At 44.3% G+C, this 18633-nt stretch overlaps 1 protein-coding gene across 2 annotated transcripts in view; it reads right to left on the bottom strand.

The window, feature by feature from the left end:
* Positions 1-18330, bottom strand: part of TXLNG (taxilin gamma) — a 53910-nt gene extending 35580 nt beyond the window's left edge. The window contains exons 1-2 of one of the 2 annotated variants that reach the window (XM_042926819.1): positions 14322-18330; positions 12154-12245 (exon numbers count right to left, since the gene is read on the bottom strand). In XM_042926819.1, the coding sequence (XP_042782753.1) occupies positions 12154-12245; positions 14322-14610 (381 nt within the window). In that variant the 5' untranslated portion in view covers positions 14611-18330. The remainder of the gene's footprint in view (positions 1-12153; positions 12246-14321) is intronic. The other variant, XM_042926820.1, reaches the window with a different exon arrangement.
* Between the last annotated feature and the right edge of the window lie 303 nt (positions 18331-18633).

Consider the following 18633-nt stretch of genomic DNA (forward strand, 5'->3'; position numbering starts at 1 on the left):
TCTCTGCCCCTCCCTTGATCATGCTCTCTCTCTCTCTCTCTCAAATAAAGAAGGAAATAAGTAAGTAAGTAAGTAAGTAAATATATAAATAAACAAACAAACATTAACAATTTCTTTTAGAACTTTTAGTAGAAGGGAGGAGGACATCAGGGAGGCCACCTTGATAAAGCAGTTATAACACAATCATTCAGAAATGAAAAAATAAAATAACAGCTTCATAACAGGCTAGATGGAAGGACCACAAGGCCGGAAGAAGCAGACGGATGAACAAGTGATACGGAAGATAGAGTTATGGAAACTAAAGAAGGTGACAGAGGAGAGAGAGAAAGAAGAATTGTGGTGACAGATTTAGGGAACTCAGTGACTCCATCAAATGTAATAACATTCATATACTAGGAGTCCCAGAAGAAGAGAGAAAAAGGAGGAGAGAACATTTATTTGAGGAAACAAAACATCACATTCAGTGATAGGGAAAAGACAGCGCGTCCACGACAGAACTCCCATCAAAATTAACAAAAGTAGGACAACTCCAAGACGTACTGTAATTAGAGATACAAAAAAAATAGGGACAGAGAAAAAGTGTTAAAATCAGCAAGACAGGGGTGTGCCTGGGTGAGTTAGTCCGTGGAGCGACCAACTCTGATTCTGGCCCAGGTCATGATCCCCGTGCTGCCTGGCCTCACTATTCTGTGAGGGCCTCACTGTTCTCACAGCGGGGGATGTGAGAGTCCCCAGTGGAGGGAGGAGAGGTTGCAGTGGCGCCATTTCCCCTCCAGCACCAACACGGTGGGTGGGACTTCAGAGAGCAGTACTGCCACTGCCAGTGGAGGCAGGACCCGCTGACACCCCACCCTGTCCATCCGTGCCTGGCAACTACTTATTTACTGGGGAAGGAAACAGGCATTCAAGTCCAAAAGGCACAGAGAACTCCCCTCAGAATCAACAAAAGCAGGTCAACACCATGACGTATCATAGGGAAACTTGCAAAATATAGGGATAAAGAGAGCATTCTGGCAGAGAGGAGTTAAGATGGCAGGGCAGCATGGAGACCCTGAGTTGGTCTCATCCCTGAAATGCAGACAGATCAGCATCAAACCATTGTAAACACCTGGGAAAATTGGTCTGAGGATTAATGAAACAATCTGCACACCTTGAGCCTCAGAACTTGGCAGGTCTGTGGTGCGAAGAAGTAAACCGGGGTAGAGAAAAGCCATGGAGGGCAGGGAGCCATTTTGGCAGAGAGAGAGAGCAGAGAGGGAAAGAGAAAAGGGGGAGAGTGTGGGACATCGGGAGCGTGCAAGAAGAGAACTCTCCCTGAAAGTAGCTGGAGAGAGGGAGAGAGAAAAGGGTGAAAACACTCAAAGAGGACTGGACAAGAAATCTGCTCCCTATCACCACTGATGGGGGGAAAGGAGAGCATTTCAACAGCACAGGATTGTGTTAACAGTGGAGCACGAGTCTGACGTTTCAGAGCTCAGTGCCTGGTGGTGCTCTGGTGACAAAGTAGGGAGAATCTCCCAGGAGCAGGCAGCGTGGCCTGCGGGGTCCACGTGCCACATGGGGAGAAGCAATTTCCCTGCGTGGAGAGAATCTGGTAGAGGCCATATGGCCTCTGGCCTCCCCACGGGAAAAGACCCCACAGGCCCAGGAGAGCTGCCTCATTTGCTGGCATTGAGACAAAGACGCCAGAGTGCAGAGAAACCTGGCCCCAGCTGCGTGCTGTGATCCGAACCTTTGAGGGTGTGCTGGCGCACAACTGTTTTCTGGGACAAGTCGTCACCTGCCCATTGCTCCCAGATAACTGGCGTGTGTCCAATCCGGGGGAATCTCTGAAGCCTGGGGTTCTGAGACACAGTCCCATCGGAGATCCAACTCTGGAGGGAAGTGCTGCCTGGCCGGCGGACAGCCTGGACACAGACAGTGTGGATGCAGGGAGTGGACAGAGGCCTGAGACAAAGGAGGGGTGCTTCCTCACGTGAGGGTACAAAATTCCCATTCCAGAGACTGGAGAGCTAGCTGAGTGAAGTCATTTTCTTCTCTAGCGTGCGCCCCCTCCCACACACACTCATCAACGCTAGTGAGCTAAGCAGCGCCACCCAGCGGAAAACAAAGTCCACCCCCGCCCGGAGCCTGACCAACCTGTGTCCTCCAGACACATCTCCCAGAAGACCAGAACAAATCCCTCCACCTGTCAAGTCTGTGGACTACAGCGTACTGCAAAATTTCAGTTCTAGGGAAAAGTGGAGGCAACCCCACTCGGATTTCATTCCGTACGCTTCTTCATCTGTTCATTCTCTTTGCTTCTGTTTTTCTGATGTGTTCTGTTCTCTTTTGTTATGTTGGTTCCTTTTTCTTGCACTCAGAAGGAACAACTTTTTTTTTTAATTTTTCAAGTTTAAAAAATTTATTTTGTTTTCTTTAACGGTTTTATTCGACTTTACTATTTAAATTCTTTTTAATGTGTTCATTTTTTAAGCTCTGTTTCCTTTCTCTTTTAGTCCCTTTAATATCAAGCATCTCTTAACATGCAGACAGATGCATACCTAGGATCTAGCTTCCTTTAAATGATATTTTTGTTTTGTTTTTAATATTTTACTTTTAACTCTTTAAGTTATTAATTTATTTCTCCCTCCAACATGACAAGATGGAGGAATTCACCCAAAATGAAACGAGAAGAAATGACACCTAAGACGTAATCAACACAGATACATGTAAGATGTCTGAACTAGAATTCAAAACCACAATTATAAGACTACTAGCTGGGGTTGCAAACAGCACAGAAGACACCAGAGGCACACTTTCTGCAGAGATAAAAGAACTAAAAGCTAATCAGGCCAAAATGAAAAATCCTATACCGAGATGCAATCAGGAATGGCTGTCATGACGGCAAGGATGGAGAAAGCAGAGCAGCAATTCAGTGATATAGACCGTAAGACTATGGAAAATAATGGAGCAGCAAAAGAGGTAGGAAACAAATGCAAAAGATCACGATACAAGACTTAGGTGACTCAACCACTTGTGAAAGAGGAAGGACATTCATATCCTAGAAGTTCAAGAGGAGGAATAGAGAAAACAAGGGGCAGAAGGTTTATGTGAGCAAATTGTAGCAGACAACTTTCCTAATCCGGGGAAGGACACAGACATCAAAGTCAAGGAGCACAGAGAACTCCCATTAGATTCAATGCAAAATAACCAACTCCAAGGCATATCATAGTCAAATTCACAAAACACACAGACAAGGAAAGAATAATGGAAACAGCAATGACAAAAACAGTTCTTCACCTACACGAGGAAGCAGGCCAGGCTTACAGCATATCTGTCCACAGGAACTTGGCCAGCTATAAAGGAGAGGCAGGATACTTTCACCGTGCTGAATCAGAAAAATCACGCAACCAAGAATGCTTTATCCAGAACTGCTGTCATTCAGAATGGAAGGAGGGATAGAGTATTCCAGACAAGCCAAAACTAAAGCAATCTGTGGCCACTAAACAGGCCCTGCAAGGAGTCTCTAGGAGGACTCTGTGAGTGTAGAAAGAAACAAAACGGAACAGAACAGAACAGAATGTAAAAGAAAACAAACACACAAACAAACAAACAAACAAACCAACCACAAAACAGATCAAAAGCAACCAAAACCTAGAAAGGGCAAGAGAATTTCACCAAAAAGACCACCTCCACAATGGCACTAAATTCATGTCTAAAGGTAATGGACCCAATGCTCCAATCAAAAGGTAAAGGTAACCACTCTAAAGGTAAATGGGCCCAATGCTCCAATCAAAAGACCCAGGGCATCAGAACGGATTTCAAAACAAGGTCCATCCAAATGCTGCCTACACAACTCTCATTTTAGACTAAAGACACTTGCAGATTGACAATGAGGGGATAGAGAACCACCTATCGTGCTACTGGACATCAACAGAATGCTGGAGGGGCCACACCTGTATCAGACAAACTAATCAGACCAAATAATTAAGGGGTCTATCCATCAAGAAGATCCAGCAATCGTAAATAGTTACGTCTCCAAGTGGGACCACTCAAACATGTAAGCCAATTAAGAACAAACAAAGAAAATCATGGATACTAATACCATAACTGTAGGGGACTTAAATACCCCACTACAACAATGGACAGATCATCTAAACACAAAATCAGCAAGGATACAATGGCTTTGAATGACAGGCTGGACCAGATGGACTTAGCAGATATATTCAGAACATTTCATCCTAAAGCAGAAGAATACACATTCTTCTTGAGTGCACCTGGAACATTCTCCAGAATAGATCACACACTGGGTCTCAAGTCAGCCCTCAACATGTGCAAAAAAGATCGAGCTCATGCCATCCATACTTTCAGACCACAAGGCTATGAAACTTGTAATCAACCACAAGAAACAAGTTGGACAGCCCTCAGAAAGATGGAGGTTAAAGAATATCCTACTAAAGAACAAATGGGTTAACCAAGAAATTTACGAAACGATAAAGAAATACAGGGAAGCCAATGAAAATGAAAACACGGCAGTCCAAAGCCTTTGGGAGGCAGCAAAGGCAGACCTAAGAGGTTTGCAAATCAGGCGTATCTCGAGAAGCAAGAAAGTCCCCAAACACACAATCAAAACTTGGCCCCGAAGGCGCTGGAAAAAAGAACGGTGAATAAAGCCCAAAACCAGAGGAAGAAGGCAAATGATACAGATTAGAGCAGAAATCAATGACATCGACTGATCAACGGACCAGTAGAACAGATCAACGAAACTAGGAGCTGGTTCCCTCAAAGAACTAACAAAACTAATAAACCCTAGACAACAATAAAAAATAAAAAGGAAAGGACTCAAAAAATAAAATCAGGAATAAAAATAAGAGAGATGACCATCAGTACTTCAGAAATACAAACAATGATAAGAGAATATTATGAGCAGTGATATGCCAACAAACTGGGCAATCTGGAAAAAATGGACAGACTCCTAGAAGCATGTAAACTACCACAACTGAAACCGAAGATATAGACAATTTGAACAGACCCATAACCAGTAAGGAAACTGAATCGTAGTCAAAGCTCTCACAACAAAAACATTCCAGGGCCGGATGGCTTCCCAGAGGAATTCTACCAAACAGTTAAAGAAGGGTTAATACCTCTTCTTTCAAAGCGGTTCCAAAAAGTAGGAACGGAAGGAAAACTTCCAAATTCATTCCATGAGGCCAGCATTACCCTGAAAAATGCTGTTTCGAAGGCGCAGGTGCACCCAAATGTTTATAGCAGCAGCACTCTCAACAACTGCCCATCTAGGGAAAGAGCCCAGCAGTCTTTTGACTGATGAATGGATAAAGAAGAGGTAGTGTATTTACGCAGTGGAATATTACTTGGCAGTCAGAAAGAATGAAATCCTGCCATTTCCAACAACGTGGATGGAAGTGGAGTGTATTACGCTAAGCGAAATAAGTCAGTCAGAGACAGACGAATACCACACAACTTCACTCATATGTGGAATCCAAGAAACAAAACAGATGGACGTAGTGGAAGGCAAGGAAAAAGAAGGTAAAAACAGAAGGGGGACACATAAGAGACTCTTAAATACACAGAAGCAACTAAGGATTACTCGAGGGAGGAGCACGGGGGATGGACTAAACGCGTGATGGACATGAAGGAGGACACTTGTTGGGATGAGTACACCTGGGTGTTACAGAGAAGTGATGGATCACTAAATTGTACGCCTGAATCCATTGTGACCCTCTCTGTAACTTGACTTTAAATAAAAGTTAAAAAAAAAGAGACAACAAATTCTGAAAACAGCTAGGGATGAAAAAGGTCCTTAACCTACAAGGCTTGAAGTTAGCAGCAGACCTGTCCTCAGAAACCTGGCAGGTCTGAGGAGAGGAACAGGAAATACTCACGGTGCCGAATGGGAAAAATGTGCAACCGGGAATTCTTTATCGAGCACCAGCAAGGCTGTCACTCAGAATAGAAGGAGGGTTAAAGACTTTCCCAGACAGACAAAAACCAAAGCAGTTCGTGACCCCTAAACTACCAGGCAGAAAATGTTAAGGGGACCCCCTGAGTGGGAGATTAAAAAAAGAAGATAAAAGTCCTGAGCAACAAACACGGCAAAGGACCAGGTCACCTGAAACACCAACTCTACACGTTAACACGATGGCACTAAAATCGTATCTTTCGACAATCATTTTGAATACAAATGGACTAAATGCTCCATCCAAAAGGCATAGGGTATCAGAAGGGCTAAGAACTGACACAACTCAACACCAACCCTCCCCCTGCAATTATGCATTCAAAAACGGGCAGAGTGCTTGTTCAGATGTTCTTTTTTCCCGTGTAAAAACACACGCAGATGGCCAACAGACACATGAGAAGATGTTCAAACTCACTCATCTTCAAGGAAGTGAAAATCAACACAACGAGATTAGGGGCTGATACGTGTCCCAAAGGCTAAAATCCAAAACATAAGAAACGACATGTGTTGGTAAGAACATGGAGGAAAAGAACACTCTTGCAGTGCTGGTGGGAATCCAAACTGGTACAGTCATACTCTTTGGAAAGAGTATGGAGCTTCCTCAAACACATTAAAAACAGGATTACCATGTGAGTTGGTAATTCCACGACCTTTTGGAGGTATTTACCTCCAAAGAAAGAAAATGAAACCTTAATCCGAAAAGATACATGTCCCCCGATGTTTCTGGCCACACTGTTTATGAGAGCAACCTAAGACAAATGGATAAGAAAAACATGCACCTGCACAATGCAAAATTACAGAAAAGGAAGAGATCGTGCCATCTGCAACAACATGGTGGGACCTGGAGGGTGTACTGCTAACTGACAAGAAGTCAGACTGAGAAAGGCAAATAGAAATGATTTCACTCCTAAGGGGAATCAAAAATAAAACAATGAAATAAGCAAAGAAAATGCAGAATCAGACCCATACACAGAGAAGAAACTGATGGTTGCCAGAGGGGAGGAAGCGGCAGAATGGACAAAATGGGTGGAAGGGAGTGGGAGATACAGGCCTCCAGTTACGGAACGAGTCAGTCTCAAGAATCAAAGGCACAGTATTCGGAGCACAGTCAATGATGTAACAGCGATGTAATGGGACAGATGGAGCTAGTGATGTTGTAATAGCGATGTAATGGGATAGATGGAGCTATCCTGGCACACTTGTGGTGAGCATAACCTGATGTATAAATGTGTCAAATTCGCTATGTTGTACACCTGAATCCCATGTTGCAACCACACACAAATTTTGAGAAAGAAAGAAGGAAAGGAGGGAGGCAGGGAGGGAGGGAGGGAGGGAGGGAGGGAGGGAAGACGGGAGGGAGGGAGGAAGGAAAGAAAGAAGAGAGAGAAAGAAGGGAGGGAGGATAGAAGGGAAGCCATGGGAGAAAGAAGGGAAGGAAAGGTAGGGGAGGGGAGTGGACAGGGCGGAGGTAGGGGACAGGAGGGGAGGGGAGGGGAGAGAAGGGAAGGGAAGAAAGATGGAAACAAAGATAAAAGGAAGCAAGGCAGAAATGAAAGAAGGGAGAGAGAAGGAAGCAAGGAAAGAAGGAACGGAGGAGGACTGGAAGGAAGGAAGGGAGGGAGGGAGGGAGGGAGGGAGGGAGGGAGGGACAGAGGGAGGGACAGGGGTAGGGAGGGAGGGAGGGAGGGAGGGAGGCAGGGAGGGAGGCAGGGAGGGAAGAAAGAAAGAAGGGAAGGAGGGAGGAGGGAGGGAGGGAGGAGGGAGGGAGGGAGGAAGGAGGGAGGGAGGGAGGAGGGAGGGAGGGAGGAAGGAAGGGGAGAGAGAGAGAAAAGAAAAAAATGAAAGAAGAAAAAAAAAAAAAAGAAGAGAAAAGAGAAGAAAAGCCAAGCCAAGCCAAGCCAAGCCAAGCCAAGCAAAGAGAAGAAAAGAAAAGAAAGAGAAAACCAAGGGGCAAGTATTTGGAAAAATCTTAAAACCTATATCCCAAATGTCTCTTGGTGGAAAAAAAAATGGATCCCGATTTACATGTCAGACCTAAACCTGTAAATGTCTTAGAAGAAAACTTGGGGAAATGCTTCATGCCATTGTAGTTGACAGGGATTCTTGGACTGACGCCAAAAGCACAGAAAGGGAAAAAAAAAATAGCTTGACTTCATGAAAATTGAATATGTTGTGCATCAGAGAATACCATTAAGGGAGTGAAAAGGCAAGTGACAGAACAGAAGAAAGTATGGTGAAATTACGTATCATAAGATATTAACATCCACAACTTATAGGCAGTTCCTAAAGCACAAGAACAAAATAACAACCCAATTTAAAGATGGGCAAAAGACCTGAATAGACATGTCTCCAGAGCTGACCAACACATCGCCAATAAGCACATAAGAGATGCACACTATCACTAATCATTACAGAAAGCAAACAAAACCACCGAGTAAGACACCATCGCACAACCATTACGATGGCTCTTATTACACAAACAGAAAACAACAAATATTGGCAAGGCTGTGGCCTAATGGGATCTATTCTGGAGAAAGTTCCTTGAGCACTTGAAAGAAGGTGTGTTCTGTTGCTTTGGGATGCAATGTTCTGTATATAGCTTTTAAGTCTGCCTGTTCTATTGTGTTGTTTAAGGTCAATATTCCCTTACTGATTTTCTGTCTGGATGATTGGTCCATCGATGTAAATAGGGTATGAAAGCCCCCTACTGTCATTGTATACGTATCTATTTCTCCCTTTAGGTCTGTTAATGTTTGTGTTCTCTATGTGGGCGCTCCTATGTTGGGTCCATAGATATATAAACATGTTAGGTCCTCTGCTGGACTGACGGATTTTTCACTATGATATGCCCTTCTTTGTTCTTACACAGTTTTTATTTGTCAGGTTATTTTGTCTGATGTGACCATAGGTACCCCAGCTTTGTTCTGGTTTTCATAAGCATGGGATGTCTTTTCCCATACCTTCACTTGTGGTCTGTGTGCATCCTTCCATCGTAAGTCATTCTCTCACAGGCAGCATATAGATGACTGTTGTTTTCCAAGTCCATTCAATCACTATGTTTTTTTGATTACACGATTTAGTCCTTTTACACTTGGAGTAGTTATGGATAGGTCTGTACTCGCTGCCGGCTGTTTTGCAGTTACTCTGTTTCTTTTCCTCTTGTCCAGCTCTCTGGGGTTTGAGGAGTTTCTTAAGTGGTATGCTTACATTCCTTTCTCAACGTCTTTTGGTTATCTACCACAGATTTTTGTCTTGTGATTACCAAGAGGCTCCCGCATGACATCGTGTGTGTGTGTGTGTGTGTGTGTGTGTGTGTGTGTGTGTGTGTGTCTATTTTGTGTTGTAACAGCTTAAGTTAGGATGCATTCTAAAGCTCTACATTTTAATTCTTTGCTCATGTTTCGGGATGTTATGGCACATTCAAAAAAAAAACCCTTCTATCGTGTGTGTTCTCTCCGTGATTATTGTAGTTATGGTTAGTTTTACCACTTTTCCCTTTTAACTTTCAAACGAGGTTTGAAGTGATGAAGCTCCTGCCTTTATAGCCTTTCACCGTGAGCAGTATGATTTACACTTCCACGTTGTGTTGCTGATTGGTGTCCTTTCTTTTCAGTCTGAAGGACTTCCTTTTACAGTTTTAGATTTCACGTCTCCAGGATATCCTTTACCTCTCCTTCACTTCTGAATAACAGCGTTAGCCTGGTGGGTATTCTTAGTTAGTCACAAGTGTTCTGTTTGTTTCCTTTCAGAACTTTGAGTATATCATGTCACTGACTCTGGCCTGCAGTTTCTGCTGAAATACCTGCTGATAGGCTAACAGGGTTCCCTTGTATGTAAATTGGGTTGGTTTGGTTTTGGTTTTGGTTTTGTTCCCTTGCTGCTTTATAATAATCTTTGTCTTCAACTTTTAACGTTTTAAGTACAGTGTGTCTCAGTGTGGATGTCTTTGGGTTCATAATATTTGGAACTGTGCTTCCTGAATCTCAAGGTCTGTGCTTCCTGGATCTCAAGGTCTGTTTCCTTCCCCGGGTTAGGGGGGGTTTTCAGCTATTTTTTAAGTAAATTTTCTTCCTCTTTCTCACTTGGTTCTCCACTTGATGTTGTCCTGTAAGTCCCTTTAGCTATCTTCACTTTTTTCCCATTTTCTCTTTGCTCTCTGATGGTGAGCTCCACTGCTTTTGCCAAAAAGTTTACCGACCCTTTCTTCTACCTCACTTGGTCTGCTGTTGAAACTCTCTGGTGTATTTTTCAGTTCAGTTAATTGTATTCCACTGCTCGACCACTTCTCTTTGGCTTTTTTTCTTTTTTCTTTTCTTTTGTATTTTCGATCTCTTTGTTAAAGCGCTCACTGTTCTCATCCATTCTTCTCTCAGGTTTGGTGAGCACCTTCATGACCACCACTTGGGACACTTAACAGAGAAATTACCTGTTCTGTTTCATTAAGGCTTTGTTTGTTTGTTTGTTTGTTTGTTTGTTTGTTTTCCCGAGGTTGTATCTTGGTGTTTCTGTTGGAACACACTCCACTCTTTCTTCATTTTTCCGGACTCCCTGTGTCTGTTTCTATGCAACAGTTGAGGCAGTCACCCCTCCCAGTTTTGAGGGGATGCCTTGGGTAAGAGGAACCGCGGAGTTCAGCAATGCCCTAGGTCTTGGTTGTCTCTCAAACCTTCAGGATTGTCAATGGCCTATTTTGCCCTTCATAAACACGCATGTTCAGTGTGCCAAGACCTGTTGGGGTCCCAATGTAGGCGGATCTCAGTGAGCACTGAGATCTGTACTAATTGGAGTACAGCCCCAGGTAACACATTTTAAAATACGCAAATATATGCAGTTCTGTAGGACCAGAAGCAGAAGCTTCCATCTGGCTGTTTCCCAGAGCAGATGTGTAGCTCTTGCCTTTCCTGACGTGGCAATCCCCAACAACTCTGATTGCTGCCATCTTTGCATCTGGACCGTGTGTAGGCCATTCAGAGACGCTCTAGGCCATTCCTGCTTCTCCACAATTTTCAGAAGGTGCCAGGTTGCTAAGTGGGGTATACTTGTGCCACTTGGAGCGGTAGTAAGTACAACTGTTCCAGCTCTATACTTAGAGTCAGTTATTCAGAAAAGAGTAACGTGTATGCTACAGAGCAGATGCTTTCAAACAGATGTGAATGGACAAAATTCATCACTGGTAATTCACATAGACACCTCACAACCCACGAGAATTGCCGCATTTACCTTGGAACCAACACTTCTAAAACATTCCTGCCACGATTCTTCAAAATGTCCTATCCCATTCTTCACTTTTTTTTAACTTTTTTTTTTTTTTAACATGTATGTATTAGTGAGAAACAGACAGAGACAGAGACAGAGCACGAGCATGGGAGGGACAGAGGGAGGGGGAGACATAGAACCCGAGGCAGACTCCAGGCTCTGAGCTGTCAGCACAGAGCCCGACGCGGGGCTCGAACCCACGGACCGTGAGATCATGACCTGAGCTGAAGTCAGACGCCCAACCGACTGAGCCACCCAGGTGCACCGCCGCCCCCCCCGCCCCCCCCTGCATTCTTCACTTTTAAACTGATGGCAGGGTTTCCTTGTTGAGAATGTTTCCATATACCCAAGGTGAATGCTACTTGAAATAACATGGGCCACAGACCAGAACAAACTCTTTATACAAGTCAGTTTCTTTGGAAGATGCAATAAAAATAGAAAATTAAAAAAATAACAATAAAAATAAAAATACAGTGCCTGGCATATAGTGGATGCTAAGGAAATATTTTCCTGAGAAATAGTACTGTTTTACTACACTACTTCACAACACTCAGCTTCAGTCAAATGGTTAAACACTTTTGAATCTAACCGTGTTTCAGGTTCTACAATTGCTTAATCTACATATAGAAAATCATATCCTCACAACTGTCAGGCATCTAAACGTATGAGGGAAATGCTGACCTAGGAATGCCAGAGCTGACTGAGTTTTAGGAAAGCTATTCCACATCCCAGAGACTAGTAAAATGCTGTATCTAAGCATACCATAAAATGAGGCCATACAATCAACCTAAGTCTCAAGGAATTAGATTCTTACCCTCAATTTTGTAATGAAAAACAACTTTACATTTAAAACCATATCAAAATCACATCTCATAAGCTTATCAGGCACATGCACCTTTCGTTATATTTTATACGGGCTTTGCACCCTTAATACTCACAAGATCAGCATATGTCTTACAGAGAGCTGCCAGCTTCTCCTCTGGAGTTGAAAGAGTGTTTAAGGCTTGCATCAATAGTAACACTTCTTTTCCTGATGGTCCAAAAGGAATGGAGGAAAAAAAAGTACCAGAAGGATAAAATTAATCCAATCTGTCAATTCTACATAAAAATTATGTTCAGCTATCCAGATTATGATTTAAGGGGACATTAGATACAGGCTCACCAGGAAATCAGTGAAACTATTTTCAAATTCTTGATTAGAAGGGGTCAGCCTCCTCCCTGCCCCACATCGCTTCACTTAATAACTAACACTACTAGTGGTCAGCTATTTGGCACTGACACTGTAAGAACACCACTGAATGAAAGTGTAAGTACTCTAACTTAGCCACTGGTTCCAAATTAAGACATTCTACAAAGGGTCGGAATGTCTTCAAAAGCTTTCTGCTAGCCAACTACAAGTATTCAAGGAAGTTTAAGACTACCTAAAGCGCACATAATCCACAGGGACACACACCTTTTCCAGTGACCAATGTGACTTAATGACTGTTTCCTGGTGATTTACCAAGGATACTCTGGGTGCTAATCAAGATTAGGGCCAAGAAAAAGAAGTGAAAAAAAAAAAAAATAGCTCTTTCCTTGGGGAGTTTTACAAGGATACTTTAATAACTGTGCCAGGGATGGGGCGCCTGGGTGGCTCAGTCGGTTGAGCGTCTGACTTCGGCTCAGGTCATGATCTCGCGGTCCGTGAGTTCGAGCCCCGCGTCGGGCTCTGTGCTGACAGCTCAGAGCCTGGAGCCTGCTTGGGATTCTGTGTCTCCCTCTCTCTCTGCCCCTCCCCTGCTCATGCTCTGTCTCTCTCTCTCTCTCTCTGTCAAAAATAAATAAACGTTAAAAAAAAATTTTTTTTTTAACAGAGAAGAATAACTGTGCCAGGGAGAAGCGGTAGCTGAGGTAAGTGGGGGCAAGCAAAGGGTGCTTCAAACTAAGTGATACGCCTCATCCTGTACCCTGCGGGTAGGTACCTTTTTATTTTCTGAATTGTTCCCTCTTGTATGTAGGACGTTTCATTTTAAAAATCTGAAGACAACTTTGATAGTTGTCTTAAATTTAATAACTTAAATTAAGTTAAATAACTTTAATATTTTACAAACAACTATGCATGGGAAAGAGGAGGAGGAACAGGCTGACTTCAAAAAATACTCTGCTATGACAGCACACACAATTTCCGCAGTGAAACCATTTCTCAGTCTGTTCAAGGACAAATACAGAGGGAATACAATTACCGAATGTGTAAGAAGTAACCGTCCATGTAAACTCTAATTGTATGAAGGTTTTAAACTGTAACCATCTAAAACTATTTAACAATTTTAACCTGAAGCTATAATTTACACACATTGGTGGAGTGATGGGTTCTGAAGACAGCTGTCTTGTTGGCGAGGAATTTTAAATCCTTCTCATATTCCTGTAATGTTAAAGTCCTACAGGGTGCTCAAAAGCGGATTTTTAAAAATTCCAAGTTATAGGCAGGTACAGAACTCATGCAAATCAAACCACGTAAACGTTACGTACAGTAGGAATTTTAAAAATTGAGAAGCAACCCGTAAGGCCAAGTAGGCGTTTTAGATTTTATTCCTCAAATGTAACATACCACATTCTAAGCCCTAACCTGTCAAACTAACAGAGCAGGAGGGAGAAAGCACACCCTGAAAAGCATTCTTGTGAGCCTGCCTTCTAAGCCACAGAAAACATATACCGTTTCCAAATTTTAGTGAAGAGTCTTTTAGATAAACTGAGCACATACAGAGGTCTCGCAGTAATTACTGGTCAGATTTCCACTCCACTCCACTCCATTCATTTAAAGGGTTAAATATGGGGCAAAACAACAGCACTGCTGCCCAAAGGCCACAAACTTTTTCCCCCAAAAAACAATTCTTGATTATTTGCAGAGAAATAATGTGATTCCTATGACCAGGCTTCCTACCTCGTCATATTCTCATCCTGATTGTAACTGCCAACCTGTTCCAAGAACACAGAGGTGTGTTTTCACCTAACCACATCTTAAGACAGACTTAAAACAGACTATGTTCTGTCATTACCTGTGCTGCAGAAAGGCTAGGTAAAATGAGTAGCGTGTGAAAATGTCCAAGCACTGAGCAGAAATTATTACCTAAGGTTTTTCCTTTGTTCCTGTTGCACTGTGCATCTTGCTGATCATCAGAAGGATCTCTTCCACCATCTGGCCCAGGAGGCTCCATTCTTGACTCTTGCGTGCAGTACACTGGGTTCACCAAATTCCTGTTCTTTCTTATAAAGTTACTGTCTTCATCCTCTTGCAAGGAATGCCTGCTACTTGCGCCAGCACAATTTGAGTCTTGGTGCTGAAGAGTATCGTTCGACTGAGAGTCACACAACCTATCTGCTTTTACGCCTAGCCTGCAAATTCTAGATTCATCCATCGTGCCACTCACAAGCTAGAAAGAATGAAGAGGGGGAAAAAGAAATTTTAAAAAGGGCCATGGAAGGGGCTAAATCAATTGTAGTGAAGGAAGGGGAACTATGCAGTGCATAAGAATACAGTTTTCCATCCTACATTGCTCATGTCTAAACATACTGTGTACTTTTCGTATGTGGTACAATCAGTGGGCCCATCATCATTTCACAGTTTTTTTCCCCCCTCCTTTCACAGTTGTTTGCAAAATAGCAATGCCAGTTAGAATCAAAGGAGGCAAAGAGTTGGGAAGGACTACCATAATGGTAGAATAGAAAACCCCGAGGCTCTGTCCCTCCAGCAAGTAACATGCTGGCAGAATCCACCAGAATCAACTTCTGCAGAACTCTGGGACCTTCTCAAAACTTACAACACAAACACAAAATAAAACTTATAACCCAAACGGAAGGCTGAGCGAATGAAAAAGCAGCTGTCTTGCAGCAGGAGAGAGCACTGTGGGATTTTAAACTTCCCACCAACCATTCCCTATACCCTACGTCAACAGTGACCATGGAGGCGGCAGCCCACACTCTTAGTGCCAGAGGGAACAACGCAGACATTATTTTCAAAGGATCGTGGTCCCAGTCAACCCTTTCTGGCAGGTCTCTGAGAACCGTGTACGTAGGTTTGCCTCTGTTTTACTTTGGGGAGAGCTGTCCCAAGACTGAGGTAGCTTCCCAGGATGCTCTGGATACAAACATCCCAGCCACAAGTATTGACTTCAGCGGCTGGGTGTATGGAACAACAATCAGGAAAAAGGAAGCGAGAGAGAGAGAAAAGCTAGAGGAGAGAGAAACTGGGAAATGAGATGATGATACAGGCTTTTCAAAAGTTCTGGCATCCGCCTGGCCTTCATGTAGAAGTGAGAGCTAACGTGTGAAAGCAAAGTTATCAACAGCCTGCCTACGCCGTTCAAAAGCAAGTGGAAACATGTCTTGTGTACTGATGTGGGGCCACCCTCTCCCTCTTCACGTCCTCTGATTTCTTCCTGTGTACCCTGACTTTAGCCACCTTAAGGAGGAGGATGGCTAGGGTCGGGAGTAAGGATTCCCCATCCCCCAACGGAAGCCAAAGGCCATACGCATGCATCCCAGCATGCTGGTGTACCGTGGACAACAGAGGGACTCAAACTTTTATGTCTCTGTTTGGAAACAGCTACTGAAGTCACTGCCCCCATCTGAGTCTGTTCCACCGATGGCATTTGGGGCACACTTCACAGATCAAGGAAGTGAGACAATCAGCCATGGGCTTATTCAATGTACTGTTACTGCGCTGCCCTAATCTGAATGTATGCTTCAGATTACTCTACAAATACATGTATACATCGGATATAAAGCGTAATATGCTGCCAGTGGGGATTCTGTCATTTGGGAAACCCACAAATAAGTGCTTTTGGCGTCCACAAATCCTAATGACTCCTTTATGTTACAAGTCTCTGTGATAAGGCAAGCAATGGGCAAGCCTACCTCACATACCCGGTGCATCCTTTTGAAAAGCACCAATTATCTTGTCCCTGGGCTCCTGCAAACGCTGAAGACTTATTCCAAGATGCTCTCCTGACTCTCTGGCCTGATATTCTCCTTTCGGGGTGGGTGAACTCAGTTTTTAAGACTAACAATGTAGGAAAAGCCCAACAGGTTTCATGTAACAAACTGAAATGGCCGACTCGAGGACTTAGTCAGCCAAGTCCCACCTCTACTTTACACAAAGAAGTGTTTGCTGTCATTCTGGAGGTCTGTTGCCTGAAGCAAAGCCACTGGCCCAGTGGGATTCAGAGGGGCTCTCCAAATTCCGGTTTCCTCTCCAAATCTCCAGTTTACCCGGTGACCTGGTTACAATGAAGCCGAATGGCCGCAGCTGGCTGTGCTCGCTGTTTTGCCTCAGCACAAATTATGAAGAACCAAGAATGGACATGGCTGCTGCGTTAGGCGGAGTGAATTCAAGGTAACTCCTGCTGCTCTGCTGCTCTGGCCTATACCTTATCTCTCCCCGGTAAGACTTGTTACGGCTCACTACTTGGTCTTCAACTTAGAAAAAAAAGACAGACTGGTAGATTAAGGACCTCCTCTTTAGCACCACGAAATGGGGAAATCAATCAAACCCACTAAATGAATCATCTGGGTTATTCACGTAGATGCCCATGGTGAGAGTGAAAGCAAGCTGCGGATCAAGCCTGCACCACCCGGACTGCCGCCTTTGCTACAGGCTGAATTACGCTCACCGACTGCACGGATCATGGCAACATGTACACCACCATCGTAGACTGGGCACAAAGTAAAACATTCTGTTTCTGATGCAGACGTTACCATTGTATGCTAGGCTTGTGACACAGGCTGAGAGTTGACCCAGTTGTCTCCAGATTGGGAAGGCCACAGCACACAGGGCACTGAGTGTACCTCCTGCTGGAAGTTTGAGTACCGCTGACCTTTGAACTATTGCCAGGGCTACTGGTCTCGGGTACCCCACGGCTACCTCCTTTTCAGGTTGTGGGGTTGCCACTCCACTCTGATCAGCTGACTCTCACCACAGCAACGAAGCCCTTGCCCTAATCGATCCTGTGATCACCTCCTACAGATGACCTGTGATCTGACAGTGGCACACCTCTTATCAAAGACCCACTAAGAATGCAGCGACAGTCCAGGTACCCCTTGTACCACCCACGTTCCCCCATCATCCATAGGCACGTAGTATTACTGGGAGTTAGGACTGCCCCTCAAAAGCCATCTCAACAAGACTCCCAACAGGTGCCAGGGTAGCTCAGTCAGTTAAGCCTCCAACTTCCTGGTCTCAGCGCAGGTCTTCTTCATCTCAGGGTCATGAGTGCAAGCCCCACAATGGGCTCCATGCTGGGTTCCTAATATTACCTCCCCACCTTGTCCTTATCTACACACCTTGGAAATGCGAGTTGGGCCAGTGAATGCAGCTGCCCCCAGAAAGGGATCATCCCCTCTGTCTCCTCCCGGGTAATCATCATCGGGGCCAATGCGGCAGAAGAAATTCAAAGAATCCTGACCATAGCATTCTTAGGCTGATGCTTGCCTCATTCCCCCGACAGTAAAACCGAGTCACCCAGGGGGAACACCCTCCAGGTACCAAATGGGGCCTAGAGGACTCAAACGTTGCATCAGCTACCTGGAGTCTCTTGTGGGACTGACATGGTCCTAGATCACAAGGATGATGGCGTACATTGTTGAGTACAATGCCCAAGGGATATCCCTAGGGTGATAGTCCACACCGGTCAAAGAGGAGAGAATGCATCTCTGTGCCGTTTATACAACTTACCTCAGCCCTGAAGTACCTAACCTTTCTGGACAAAAGGACTGCCACAAGTAGGGGATGACCGGACAAAAGGTAAAGATGTATCTCCTGGAAATACCGGAGATATTTTTGCGGCAGTTACCAAAATGTACGCACTGAGGCAGGAACGGGTTAGGCGAAGGGGTGCTGGGGGTGGGGGGGAAGGAAGAGCTCCTTGGACTGGACACACTGCTGAATGTGCCTTCCAGCCAGACAGCTCATGACAATTTGACTGCAATTTAAATGGATGTAGCTAGCAGGGGATGTCCCCGAACCTGCACCTCCCAAATAAAATACATGTGTACCTCACTGAGTGTCTGCCCTGCCTTCATTCCTCTTAGGCATCACCAGCTCATTCCAGGGGCAGAAAAATGCCACCCTCCCGATGTCATGGACAGAAGGACAAACTGCATGGACTGGCCTCAGGCAGGCCATTCAAAAAGGGGATATAATTCAATTACTTACCTGCAAACTCTAAGACTCACCGGCTCTCTAGGGAGTTATGCTGTCAAGCACTCTGAACTTGTGCCACTTGGGGACACTGATTGAAGTCCTCCCTGGGAAGCTCCAAAATCATAAACAACACTTTCTTTCCAAAGGTACCATGTGTGCCTCGTCTTTCATGGAAGTTGTGCACTAATTTGTGTCCCTCAAGCGTCGTCTATCTTAGCGGTGGTCATAATGGATCACCAAG

This window comes from Panthera leo (genome assembly GCF_018350215.1).
Source record: "Panthera leo isolate Ple1 chromosome Y unlocalized genomic scaffold, P.leo_Ple1_pat1.1 chrY_random_Un_scaffold_80, whole genome shotgun sequence".
Lineage (NCBI taxonomy): Eukaryota > Metazoa > Chordata > Mammalia > Carnivora > Felidae > Panthera > Panthera leo.